This window comes from Camellia sinensis, chromosome 8 (genome assembly GCF_055761805.1).
Source record: "Camellia sinensis isolate YWXY chromosome 8, ASM5576180v1, whole genome shotgun sequence".
NCBI classification, from domain to species: Eukaryota; Viridiplantae; Streptophyta; class Magnoliopsida; order Ericales; family Theaceae; genus Camellia; species Camellia sinensis.
This window is the reverse complement of record NC_138968.1, coordinates 164700982-164715562: the sequence shown is the minus strand read 5'-3', so window position 1 is coordinate 164715562 and position 14581 is coordinate 164700982. Positions and strand designations below refer to the sequence as shown.

The window sequence follows — 14581 nt, the reverse complement described above, 5'->3', positions numbered from 1 at the left end:
CAATTTACAAGTTGAAGTTAAGCCGAGATAATTGTTTATCTTCACTTGTTGAAATTTGTAGCAATTTACAAGTTGAAGTTAAACTAAAGTAACGCTTAACGCTTGTTGAAATTTGTAGCAATTTATAAGTTGAAGTTAAGCCGAGATAATTGTTTATCTTCACTTGTTGAAATTTGTAACAATTTACAAGTTGAAGTTAAACTGAAGTAATGCCTAACGCTTGTTGAAATTTGTAGCAATTTACAAGTTGAAGTTAAGCCAATATATTGCTTAGCACTTGTTATAACTTGAGAAAAATTTATAACCATTATATGTTTATCCTTGTTGAAACTTATAAGCAATTTACAGGACAAATACTTGCCGAGATAAATTATCGGGTGGCATAACCGAGGTGTGTCACCCCGAGAAGATTGCACAAAGAAGAAAGAGTACATACGATATATGCAGAATATTCTAAGTATAGAATCATACGAAGACAAATAAGAAAAGACAGGAGTACAAACATTCAATAAAAGAGAAAAGTTGTATTACCATTCCAAGTAAAAATGGGGGCACATCGGCCATACAAAGAACATACATCCTTCCGTAAGATAAAGAAGCAAGAAGATACAAGAAGACTTAGAACTAAGGCTCCTCCCCTCCAGATTGTTGAATTTGAAGATCAGATACCACCTCGGCCTCCTTCTCTGCCACTATTTCGGCATCAATTTCTTGAAGAGTTTCTTCAACAGTCTTGATCTCAAAAGGGATGTCGGCTGGTACAAGGTCGAGAACAGCTTCTTGGATAACCTCATCACCTTTCTCATCCTGAGTCAAGTCTAGAACTTGCTCATTCTGAGGAGGGGACTTGGCCCCATCAGCATCTTTTGATTTTCTTATCAAAGCATCGTCCTCTTCCTCCTTGGCCTCATCCTCAGCATCAGATTCGCTGACATCTTCACTTGGAGTTGGCACTGGAGGAAATGGCAGGGGAATGGCATCGGCCTTCCGCAACGGAGAATCATCAGGAATATTAAGTTTTTTAAGAAGGGACATCCAACCACGGGCGAAACCTTTGTTACATGCCTCCTTCACTTGTTTTTCATAGGCCTCAGTGACGTCGGCTATACCCTGTGAATATGCCTTTTCATCAGTTTCTTTGATTTCAGCTTCTTTGGTGGCCAGGGCCTCCTGAAGCTCCTTTTCAGCTTGGGCCACTTTTTCCTCGGCCTCTCTCCTTGGCGATTCGGCCACCTTCCTAATGGCCTCAGCAGCCTCAGTCTTTTCATCGGCTTCGGTTTGAGCCTTGATGGCTTCCTCAGCTTGGTCTTCCAGCTTCTTCATTTTTGACTGAAGACCTTTGTTGATCTTTTGGAGGGAAGAGAACTCCCTCTTCATCTCAACAAGCCTTTCCCGATTTTCGAAAGACTGCATTGAAAATGAGTGGGCATGTTGGATGACCTAAAAGAAAACAGAGGTATTAGAAAAAATTCAAAGTATGAAAGAGGAAAATTACCAATTAGAAGACATCTACCTGAACGGAGTACTGAAGCATCAGGGCGTAATTCTCATACTCACTAAAGCCAGCATTTCGCTCCAAGTCCCCTGGCAGAAGCAGAGCTGTACCGAGTGCTACGCCGACATTAATATCATTGGTACTGTTAGTGGACAGGACTGGCTTGTCCTCCAGAGTAATTTTTGGAGTCCAAGGGGCACCACTCTGCTTAGACCCCGAAGTCGTCGCGGAAGAAGACCTCGGCTTTTTGGATTTTGGGGACTCTGATGGTTGAGTTTCAGAGCGCCTCTTCCCAGCAGAGGGCTGAGGTTTGTCGCTCTCCGCTAACTTTGAGATAGGCAGGCTATCGTCGGACTCAACCTGAGTTACCTTAGGCTTTGGTTGAGCCTTTTTTATTCTCTTTGGCTTTGATTGAGGAAGGGTTTGGGTTGGCTGTTCGTCAATAGATGATGGAATGTTGGCTAGGAGGTCTTTAGCAACTGGCTTTGCACGACCCATCTCGGATGCAAGAACAAGACGTCGGCGACGTTTTCTTTGGGATAGTGGAATGAGGTATGGAGCCGAGGTCGACGGCTGTTCTGCTGGATCAGAGGTTGATCCTTGGTCTGTTCGCGATGTTGATGCAGCTAGAAGAGTTGTAGCAGAGGGAGGAGATGAGCTCTTCTTCTTCTTTTTCCTGGGGACGTCGGGGAGAGCTGATTTGTATGTTGGGATGAAGTTGAGAAGCAGGGGTGCCTTTCGCTTTTGAACTGGCAGGTCCAGTAAATTCTTTAAATCCTTGCTGGGAACAAAGGATTGGCGAAAGTTTTTTGGCGGTTGAGAAAGAATTGCAAAAGTAAAGACAAAGTAGACATTAGGAAGCAGATAAAGCATACAAGACTTTAAAAGTAAAACAAGTATGAATGTAGGACTCTTACCATTACCCTTTATAATGACTGATCGTAGGAGAGGGAAGAGATGAAGGTCTTCATCTGGGGCAAACTCCCAATTCCCCGAGGTAATGAAATAATCATCTCCAGCCCCTTTGTTGGAGTCTGGGAGGTCGGCTACAATCTTGAATTCTGTGGACCTCGGCTTAAGGTAATAAATGTAGCATTTTTCTTTCAAGTTAAGGCCACACATGGTATAGCAATATTGGATGTCGGCAAGGGTGATCCTAGCGTTTTCTTGTTTAGCTAGGGCTATGATACCAAAGATCACTCGATAGGAATTGATTGCCAGTTGCATAGGGTTCAACTTATAATAATGGAGAACTTCATGAAACAGAATGTTTAGTGGAAGCCGAAGTCCACATTCTATAAAGGCGACTACGGGGAAAGGCATGGAGTCGGCAGTAGGCATGATGAAGTTATCATCCCCAGCCAACCTCAAATGGACGTCGGCTGGGATCTCAAACTCCTGTCTAAAGTATTCTAGTTTGGAAGGGGTGTTTACCCTATGTTTCCACATACCCATGATATCGGCTTAATCTTAGAAGGTAAGTCTCAGAAGATGTTTTTAAAAGGTTATTGGGACCTCGGCAAACAATAAGGAAGGTGCAGGTTTTTTCCTAAGTTATGAGTACTACATACAAATCCCAGACCTAAATCTATGGAAACACGGATTGAAAGCAAGAATTTGGAAAAGATGCAAAAAACAGAAAAAATGAAGTTTCAAAAACAAGAATTGAGATGGGCTATCAAGAACATGAAGAATACAAGAGTATATGGCCAAGAACAGTGGCAAAAGTGTAAAGACGTGGTGAAACAGTGCGTGTGTTCAAAATATGGGCAAAGGCAAAATCATAGATGAATGCATTCAGATATATGATTTATGAATCAAAAAAGCTTGAAATAGTACAAAAATGGCAACAGCAAAAAAGAAGAAACATCAAGGAATAAAAACGAAAGGAACAGTAGCTTACCAGAGAAAGGGAAGCCGGAAAAGGATTTGCTGATGTCCTATGACGATTGCAAGAGCAGAAGACCAGTGAAAATCTTGCCCGAAGGGGTGAAGGGAGAAGGTTGCAGAGCTTTGGAAGCTTGAGCAATGGAGGATTTTGAAAGCTAGAGAGAGAGTAGGAGATTCGAATGAAAAAGTGAAGAGACGGAAAAAAGGGAAAAAGTTTTTGATTAAACAGAAACGGTGGCAAAACTAATCAATACGCCTAGAAGAACGAGGACGTCAGACGGCGCACGTGAGAAAAGAGGTGGCTAACAAGCGCGTCACATGTACGAACCAATAAGAGGGAAACATATGTCTAAAACGGTTGAATTGAAGTGTATGACAGCTCATGCGCGTAAGAAGTTCCTTAAAAATATTGATTTTTTAGGGAAAGCATGTCGGCCATAAATAGATGATCTCGGCTATCAAACTTTAAACCGATTTACTGGAAGAAAATACAAATATAGGTTCCATCACCTCAGAATGCCGAGGTAATAGAACCTAGGGGACAGTTGTGGGGATGTATTTTCTGAATACCAACACGTGGCAAGGTGACGCCGACGTGTCAGCCGAGGTGCCACGTGTCATGGTTGTGACGCCGAGATTATCTCGGCAAGGCCGAGGTTATCTCCGAAGATATCGGAATCCGAGATAAACATATAAGGGATAAGAAGTTTTAGAATGAAGAGGAGACTTAGCTAAGATAAGGATAAAACTCTTAGGGAGTTTATCTTTATCTCTTGTGAAATCCAAAGTAAGCACTGAATAGGAGTCCATAGAAGTCAGGCTTCTAGTGGGACTGGGATTGAGTTAACTATAAAAGAGAGGCACCCCTGTTAAGGTACGCAATTTTATGCTTTGAGTAGTGAGTTTAGCACTTGAATATCTTTGAGAGATATACTGACTTGATCGTCGGAGTGCCCTCGGGTGGAAGAGCCACCGCCGGATCCTTTTCTTTCTGTTACAGGTTAGTTGAAGCCATCTATTCTGCCAGTGCTCTCCAGCTGATTACTAGGCAGGCAGTGTGGTCAGAAAATCACCCACACACCTTACATCACAAAAACCTACGCACATGACACAAAATGGCCCCTACAACCTTGGCCATTATATTATTCCCCTCTTGTCTATTTTTTTCCTTGTTAGTTCACAGTGTGGTTTTCTGTCTGTCCCTTTCTTTTCTTGTACCTAGAACTCGTTTATTTCCTTGGAAGTTTTTCAAGTTTTTCACAGTTTTCGTTCTTACATTTCCATATGGCGAACGACGCAGGTCTGAGTCATCGCATTGCACTTTCCATTCCCGTCCGGGAAGCTATTGATGAAATTGCGAGGGAAATGGTGGTCGAAACTGATCACAACTTGGTAGAAGCTTATAACAGTGCGGCAAGATATTATTACAACCATTATCACAAAGTCCCTCGAAATACATCAATACTTTCAGGACGTTTATGGATGTTTGAGTTGTTTAACGACCACCAACGCCGGTTTGAAGATAATGTCAGTATGTCACAACCAGTGTTCTTGTTGTTATGCGATGCGCTTCACAGTTTTGGATTGACGTTGCCGCAGCGGGAGCATGGCGTTTTGCTGGAAGAGAAGGTAGCCATTTTTATTTGTGCGTTGCAGGTCTATCTTGGAAACATTTGCAAGAATAGTTCCAACACTGAAAGGAGACATTGTCACGCAATTTTCATGAGGTAATGCAAGTTATGATACCGTTTACATCGGTTCATAGTAGGAGTCTTACGCCCGAATAAGTACAACAAGGGGGCCATTCACATTTACGGTCGCAGCAGCGGTACCGGCCATTCAAGGTGACAATTTCCATAAATGTGAAAACTTTTTTAAAGCTTAGAAAAAAACCATGATTAAGTTATGTTAATTTGTAAAAAATTGGTGCGTTGCGTAGGACTGCATCAGTGCATTGGACGGGACGCACGTGATGGCTCGTGTCTCGAAGGAGTACGCCACATCATACTATGGCCAGAAAGGCATGCCGACACAGAATATAATTACCGTATGCGACTTTAATTTGTGCTTCACATTTGTCTCTGCCGATTGGGACGGGAGCATGCACGACAGCCGGGTTTTGCACTACGTGACTACTGAAGAGAAACATCGCTTTTCGCACCCCGCACCAGGTAAAAAATATTAAACAGCAATATGAATACGTAGAAACTATAAATATAAATATTTTCAATAATGTATTTTCTTGGCAACAAAATTGTGAAAATTATTGTCTTTATTTAATTTTTTTATTTTGTCAACAAAATCAGTTGTCTAATGTAGTTTATTTCCCATTGATCAAAATTTTTGCAAACAACTTAAAAAAAATGAAACAAATGAAAATGAAAAGTTTTGCAAAATAATAATGTGAAAATGAAAATGAAATGTTATAATTTAGTATTTAAATTAATTTAAAAAGTACTCCAAATAGAAATGCTGTTAATCAATTAGAAAGTAATTAGAAAAATAATTTTGTAATTGGAAATATAATTTTTCACAACAAAAGAACTTCACAATGAAATAGTAATTGAAAACAAAAATGGAAAAAGAAAAAATAACTAACGAAATAATTGACAACAATGTAATTCTTATAAATTGTGCAAGAATTAATTCTTAGAATTCACTGAAAATGCAGTAATTGGAAATATAATTTTGCACAACAAAAGTAATTGCGAAGAAGAGTAATTGCAAACAAAAGGTCTTAACAAGAATAAATAATTATTAGACGAACCAAAAACTGAGACAAGTTAATTGAAACATAATTTAAGTGATAAATAGTAATTGAAAACAAAATTGGGATAAGAACAATTTTTATTAATGAAAATCTAATTGTCATAAAAAAATTTAATTATTACAATTCACAAACAATGCTGTAATTGGGAATATAATTTTTTAGAACAAAAGGAATTGGGAGAAGGAGTAATTGAAAACCAAATTGGGAAAAAATTAATTTATGAAATTATTCAACAAAACCGTTGTTATTAAAAGAAAAAAAAAATTACGAACCAAGACAAGTTAATTGAAGAATAATTTCAGTGGTACAGAATGTTGTCAAATTGAAAATGAAATGAAACAAATTTTGCAGGAAAATACTATTTGGTGGATAGCGGTTACAGCAACAAGACAGAGTACCTAACCCCCTACAAGGGGTATTGGTATCACCAAAATGCCTATCGAAATCGAACACTGCAGAATCAGTTCGAAATGTTCAACAAGGCACATTCGTCACTGCGTAGTTGTATTGAGCGGACATTCGGTGCCTGGAAGTCTAGGTGAGGGGTATTGCGGAATATGCAGAAGTTAAGTTTTTCTAATCAAGTTACGTTTGTATGTGCGTCGATGGCGTTACATAACTTCAAACGCCGACATAGCGAACTTGATGAGGTCACGATGACTATCCCAGACAGTGACGATTACGTGGCCTCCAAAATGCCCGACCACGACGAATACACACGGGTTGCTGATGTGATGGAGGAAGGGGACTCGAACCCTGCGATGGCCGTTGTAAGAGTGAACATTACGAACGCACTCGTACGACAAGTGAACCGGTTGGGGCGAATTGGAAATACAAGAATATTGGTTAAAGGTTGTTAATATCTGTAACTAAGATTCATATTTGTAAACACGTTTGGTTTTAATAGTTTCATGTCTTTCAGAGCGTAGACATTTTTTTTAAAGTGTATTTTTAAAGGAAGTATGTCCACTAATTAACATATATAAACATGGGGAAAGTTTTTGCAATATCTTTTTATAATAATTTGTTCTCAACCCGGCTATGCCAAAAAATTATTTCTATCCATTGGTTAGAAAAAAAACAAAACATAAAAAGAAAGAAAAAAAGAAATTTGCATGACTGGGTATGTACGTGGTTTATCTTTTTTTTTTATTCACATGTTATGATATGAATTCCCAAAAATACAGAGCAGACCTGTTCCACTCGTTTCCAATTTTTGGACAATAATGGAATAATTGCAACCTCTGCTTGAATAAAAAATTTAATAATTAATTCAAAAAGAAAAACAATCAAAAAAGAAAAAATTCCACAAAAAAGGAAAAGAATACAAAAAAATGATAAAAAAAAGTAAAACAATAAACCAAAATTAATAATGTTAAAACGAAAAGAATAAAAAATAATATGAAAATGTTAAAAGGAAAAGAAAAAAAAAAGGAAAAGGATAAAAAAAAAATATTGATTAAAAAAGAAAAAGAAAAAAAACAAAACTTAAAACGAAAAGAATGGATAAAAAAATAATTGAATAAAAAAATGAAAAGAATAAAAAAATTAATAATGTTAAAAGGAAAAGAATAAAAAAAATAACGTTAAAAGGACAATACTAAAATAAAAAAAAAAAAATTGTTAAAAGGAAAACAATGAAAACAAAAAAAAATAAATATAAAAATAATAAAAATCTTTCAAAAAGGAAAAAATATTTGTTTTCATACTTGTGAAAACAAATAATAATAGTAAAACGAAAAAATTAAAAAAATAAATTCTTTCAAAAAAGGAAAATAATAAAAATAAAAATGTTAAAAGGAAAAGAATAAAAAAAAAAATGACTATAAGAGAAAAAAAATTAATAGTAAAAGGAAAAGAATAAACATAAAAAATAAGGAATAAAAAAAAAATTAGAACCACGAGGCAAATCAGACCGTTGCACAGTGTTTACCAAATGAATAAATTTTTTAAAATTATTCTCATACTACGTTTCACAGTGTTAAGCAAGTCCAAGGTGTACAGCCACGAATCCCAACAACGGTGACACGTGGTTCTGTTGGTGTGTCAGTTGTTAAGGATAAAAGAATCATTTTATCATGTGTAATAATATTATATTATACACATTTTCATAAAAAATTAAAAAATTAATCCAAACATTCATATTTTTTTCCTCAACTTTTTAATCTAAAAAGACAAAAAATATATTTATTTAATACACCCCAAACCAACTCTAAATACAACTCATCCTTATTACTTGATCAGAATTTCATCTCCACCCTAAAATAATAATATTAGTTCATAACACCTATATAACTATCACACTCTAATATATACAAATTACACTCTCCCACCTTTCCTTTTCTTCTCTACTTTTTCTTTTATAACCTTCAAAAACAAAACAAAATATAATATAATGGAATAATATAATATTTTATTATATATATATATATACATAATTTGAGTGATTGAGGAGTGTGGGTGGTGTGACCGCCACTTTTTCTCTTTCTTTTCATATTTTTTTTTCTATCTTTCTCCTCTCTTTCTTTCTTTATTTTATAACAAATATAATTTAATATATAAAATATCTAAAATATATTATTTACACTAATTTATATATACATATTAAAATATGTACAAATACAAAAAATTATGTAAAATTATAAAATAATATAAATTAATGGACTAAAAAAATATATTTTAACAGACTAAATATGTAACATTTAGGCTCTGATCAGTCCATTTTTTATTTTATTTCAAAACAAATAGAATGAAATCATGCAATTATAATTATTGAATTAATTTGTTGTTTTTGTTTTGGATGAATAATTTATACCCAAAAAAAAAAAAATCTGATTATTAAAGACGAGCCAGTGGTGGGCTTACGGGCCCAAATCGAAGTACTAGGGACAAACAAAATCCAAATTACAATGAAAGTGTATAGCCCAAGAGAAAGAATCTTGACTTATTGATTTAGGGTTGTTTTGAAAATAGTAAATTTTAATCAAGCAGTTAAAAGATCATAATAAAAAATTAAATGTTCTTTTTATTTTTTGCAATTTTTTTGTGAAAAATTAAAAATTTTTTAAAAAAAAACTAATTTCCAAAACAACCCACCCATGCCTTGGTTGGGTATGGTACATGGACCTGACATCTGCATGCGTAGAAGAGTGGGATCAATCTGCTATAGTTCAATCCCACCTATGCCTTCAACAAAATGGATGAATTGCATGAAGTACTTAAAAATCAGAAGTTGAAGAAACCTGGAATTTAACCAAATTGATCAAAGGAATGGCAGAGTACAGAAAGAAAAAAAAAAAAAAATTGATTTGCTTTTTAGCATTTTTGGAGAGGGCTTATTGTTGAGTTTGGCACACTAGTAGACCTAGAAATACAACCTTTATTGATAACACTCTACTATACAAAACACCTTTACACAATCACATACTAATGCACTTCACTTATTCACTCACACATACATTCAAGCACTGTCTTCCTCACACAAGACCTTGAGACGCCTTACACTAGATAGTGCTTGACCACTCACTTTGGACTCACTCTTCTTTCACCTAATTGTCCAATTGTCCAATTGTCTAATTGCTTAGTACATGCACACATCTCATATTTATACTAGTTAAAGAACTTTTTAGAATACACTCATACTTTTCTTACACTCTAGAAAAATCTAAATTACTCTAATACATATTAGAGCTTTCTATTCTTCTTTAAAATATTTTAGAACCTTTCGGAACTTTCTAGATTTCTCTAGTTTTCTCCAAACTTCTTTAATGTTCCGGAACCTTCCAGGATATTCTAGAATTTTTTGAATTTCTCTACATCCTTCCAAAATCTTCTAAATCTTTCTGGAGTACTCTAAATTCATGTGAAAACTTCTAAAATATTCTAAAAAGAAGGTTTTAGAGGGTGAAGAGAGTTAGAGATAATCCTCAACACTTGTTACACAAACAAACAGTCAATAATGTGAGGTGAAATGATTAGAAAACCAAAACCCATCGTTATTATTAGATCACTACCAAGTGTTCAAAACTTTACTCTAAACCCATGAATTTTTTATCCTGGACCTAACTGCACATGTACAGAATAAATTCAAAAAACACCAAGCCAAACAGAGTGAATAATCTCAATCCTGGATGTGAACATTCAACCTCCGGAGCCAAACAGAGTGAATAACCATGTGAAAAATGTCAAACCTCTTAGGAGGTCCATTGATCACAAAATGCTTCTGCACTTGTTTCACTCTCCTATGCAATCTCAAATACTGATTCTGAGAAATACCCATAAGTATTTTCTTAATATTTGGTATATCCTTAACCGCCACGCTAATTGAAAACGCTTTCCAATTTAAAACATCGCTGAATGGCGGTACATAACCATCCGAAATTAAGACAGGAACACACTCCGCGTAGATTGCCTCCACGACACGTGGACTGGCAACCTCGTACCCGCTAGGACATAGGCAAAATCGACTATTTTTCAACATTGATTCGTAGGAGACTCCGTCTGGAAGGTTGTTGTAGACTTGGATGTCATGGTCTTTTTCTTTCCAGTGATTTAAGAGGAGGTGTCGAATGTGGCCATGGAGGCGGCCTGCGAAGAAGGCTAGGATTGGGCGGTGGGAAGGAGAGGGGCCGCCTAGGAGACCCGTGATTTCGCCTGTTCGGAGATGGATTTCTGGAAGGGGAACGTCTTTGGACGGATTGAATCCTTCGGAAGTGTTGGCATTGCAGAGAACTCTGATAGAGTTGTTGTATAGGTGTGGTACGTAAGATGTTGTGTGTGGCCCCTGTGATACATGCAAGACATTTTAGTCAACATTATTGATTCAAGGTTCAGAAAATAAAGATTAATGCTCTGTTTGTTTGAATGTTTTGTGTTGCATATGGCGTTTGATATAATAAAAAATTAGTTTAACCCAAAGTAAATTAATTTGAGTCAAACTTTTTTTTTTTTTCTTGTCACTTTCTAAAAATTTTACAACTGTCATCATACTATAATTACCACCACCTCCATCATCCCCTTCCGCCTACAACCGCCACAACCACTAATAAACATGGAAAATTAATTTTTATTAAAAAAAAATTGGACAAATTACCCCGATAATTTTTATATTTTTTTATTATCATTTTGGTTTCTATATTTTTAATTAATTTGAATTTGATCCTTAATTTTGGATGTTGTGTTATTTGGTCCAATTAATAAATTTGGTTACCATTTTTGAGAAAAAAAAGTCATTGATGTATACTCATTCAGTTAAGAAAATTTATAATTTTACTCTTAACAGTATGATACATGCAGATCATGTGTACATTTTTTTTTTTATATAAAAAATGCTAACAAGTGTCATGAATTAAGCCAAATTAAAACAAAATTATAAATTTAATATCCAAATCAAGGTAAATAAAATTACAGAAATCAAGGCCATAACCATAGGAACTATTAGCATAATTTGCTCAAAATATTTTCTAGGGAAACAGAAAAAAAGAGAGTAAAAGAAAAAATTAACGACTTACCCAGTCATGGCAAGAGAGCATGAAGTGATCTGCGCCGAGGCTGCGATTCCAGAAGGGATGTCTCCGAGCTACAATGTCTATGTAGTCTACGACTGCTCGGCCTATGGCATGGTACTCAAGCGCACCAGGTACATAGAGGTACTGGACCATCATCACCACACTAAACGGAAGGAAGAACACAAGAGCCTGGTCAGGGTCCTTGGTCCTGTAAAAATTCCCCTTCTCCATTTCCATGATGAACCGTCCCTCGGTCGAATATATACTCCGGCACGGACCATTGTGGAACATTGGTGGCTCCCCTTCTTCATACACATATATCTTGAACAATTTCTCCATCTCCAGATAGCTCCTACACGATTTTTGTAACAGAGATAACAACGTGTACAAAAATTAGTTGGTCCAAGTTATAAAAAAAAATAAAGAACTTATACAAGAAGATTGTGGAATTAAGTTTTGGATTGAATTTTGTACCGGTGAAATGCATTGGCGTTACGGTAGATGGGGCCTTGAGGAACGCAGTCTGGATCGGTGTGGTTCGATTTCATGCTGTTGTTTTGGGATGCGGCCTCTCTAATGGAGGATCGGGCTTTGGCTAGAGCTGCTTCTTGCCTCTGTAGCCTTGTGTATCTCTTGATTTGTCCAGGAAAGCTTTTGGCACTGGCAGGGCTTGTTGTAGATGATTGTTCTTCTTTCTATTATCAGAAAGAAAGAACGATGTATACATTAGCAGTGGTAGGCAATTGGCATGCAACATTGTGATGAAATACGTATTGGGATTCAGGTGATGCGGATGTGAATTTTTTAAATTATCAAAAGAAAAAAAAAATTATAGTAGAATTTGGCCTTATTGATTGTCAATTTTTGGGCCAAAAAATTAGTTATGAACGGATACATATCGAGAATCAGGTGATATGTATGTGATTTTCATCCTCACTGATATATCAGAGCATAGTGGAAATTAGATAATGCAGTGGTAAATTCATTTGAATCCATAAAAAAGTAGCTATGTCGAAAATATTGAGTAAATTTTCAAATCATTAACTACTAATATATATATATATATATATATTTTAACTTCATAGCAATTAATCAACAGTATCAGTTATGAATAGTGAAAGATTGGTAAGGAGAGAGAGAGAGAAAAGAGAGACTGGAATGAAAGATTGGTATATTCACTATCTGTTATTGTATTTGTATATTTACAAGAGAATGAGCTCTCTCTCTTTATAGAGAGGAGAAGGAGACAATGGGACAATGGAGCACCGAAAGCATACGACAATACATTAAAACAATAGAAAAGCTTCTATTAAAGCTGAAGGTTGAAGGTGTGTGGTAGTGGGTGAGCTCTCTTTACAGCTACGCTCTCTTTACAGCTACAAATGCACTATAGTGTGATGTATAGTATATTATATGTTAACAAATAGTTTGAACATATATGTATCAGAAACAACTATTACGTATGCAATTTTCATTTCTCTCAATATATTGAAAAATCAAAAAACCCGATACATATGGTTTGCTGATATTTTAAACCATGATGATAGCATACATATTGAATTACTTACTAGAGATTGAAGAGCTGTTTCTTCAGCCAGCAGTGTGTGCGCTAATGAACTATTCAATAAGAAGGAACCTTCCAAATTAGGAGGCCTGTCTAGTTCTTCATTCACAGGCAGAGAATAAGAACTGAAAAAACCAAATCTCCAAGGCCAAGGAGAGTGGAATGAAAACCAAGATCTCTGAGGACCAAGTGTACAACCAACTAGTGAGAAGACAAGCAAAGGGGTGACAAGTAGGAGTACTGAAACAGTGATTGAGTAGGACAAAGATGGAGCCCAAAGGGGCTTCTTTGGAAGCCACATCTTGAAACTAATCTTTTCTCTTCCAAGACTATACCCAAGTAACAATCAATAACCCTTTAGATAAGGTGATCATATGTAAAGAGAGTTGAGTTGGTGAGTGGGGTATGTGATTTGATGCATTACTTCAATGCAAGTTATTCTTTGCCGCATATCACTACTATTCTTGACATGGATAGAAAAATAGTAGTGTGTGTATGTGTATCATTATCATGCGAAAGTTCTTTAAAAATCAAGTCTTGCTCTCAAATTCAAGTTGTTATAAAACTTGTTTGAATTACTGTTTCACAAAACCGTTTGGGGTCAAAAATAAAAATAAAAATAAAAATAAAAATGAAAATAAAAAAAAAAATAAAAAAAAAAATAAAAAATTCGTCTTTTACGAAATACCCAAAATATGTCTTTGAATTTTTTAAATTTATTTACACTAAAAAAATAAAGGGTGAATTACACTGACAGTCTCTATAGTTTAAGAGTCGTGTCACTTTGATCCCTGACTTTTTAATTGTGGCACATTTGATTTTGAATTTTGAATTTTGTTCCAAATAAGAACAATTGAAGATACTTTGTTTAATTTCAAGAGTAAAATTGCCAATTTGATAAAATATAAACTAATTTGACAAAAATAAATGTCAAAAAAATATTTTTAAATTTTTAAAAATTATTTCTACCAACCAAAGATAAAATTAAGTAAAATTGATAAATCTTTTAGACATTTATTTATTTTTTTACCAAGTTAATTTTGTATTATGCGTTTAGATGATGATCATATAACCGGCGATTGTTAAGATTTTAATATGTAATCGATATATTTAATGTATGAAATACTTTTAGTTTTGGATTTTTGGATTTAATGGATTGATTTAATAATGATATCAAACTTGTCCTCATATTTGACTTTTGAAAAAATATAAACTAATTTAATGAAAATAAAAACAACAACCCATTACATGATTATCATCTAAACATATAATAAAAATTAATTTAGGAAAATAAATAAATAAATAAATGTTTAAGAGATTTATCAATTTTACATAATTTTATCTTTAGTGGGTAT

The 14581-nt window shown here is 35.1% G+C and overlaps 2 protein-coding genes across 2 annotated transcripts; one reads left to right on the top strand and one right to left on the bottom strand.

Moving 5' to 3' along the window:
- The first annotated feature begins 4669 nt into the window (after window positions 1–4669).
- LOC145798247 (uncharacterized) lies at window positions 4670–6697 on the top strand. Its single transcript, XM_082885755.1, has 3 exons — window positions 4670–5014; window positions 5325–5556; window positions 6507–6697. Exons 1-3 carry the CDS (start codon window positions 4670–4672, stop codon window positions 6695–6697), a joined length of 768 nt encoding a protein of 255 aa, XP_082741881.1.
- Window positions 6698–10083: 3386 nt separating this feature from the next.
- LOC114299305 (putative glycosyltransferase At3g07620) lies at window positions 10084–13636 on the bottom strand. Its single transcript, XM_028244019.2, has 4 exons — window positions 13231–13636; window positions 12137–12357; window positions 11666–12014; window positions 10084–10938 (listed from the first exon to the last, which is right to left on the bottom strand). The coding sequence occupies exons 1-4, from the start codon at window positions 13525–13527 to the stop codon at window positions 10276–10278; spliced, it is 1530 nt and encodes a 509-aa protein (XP_028099820.2). The 5' UTR covers window positions 13528–13636; the 3' UTR covers window positions 10084–10275.
- Between the last annotated feature and the right edge of the window lie 945 nt (window positions 13637–14581).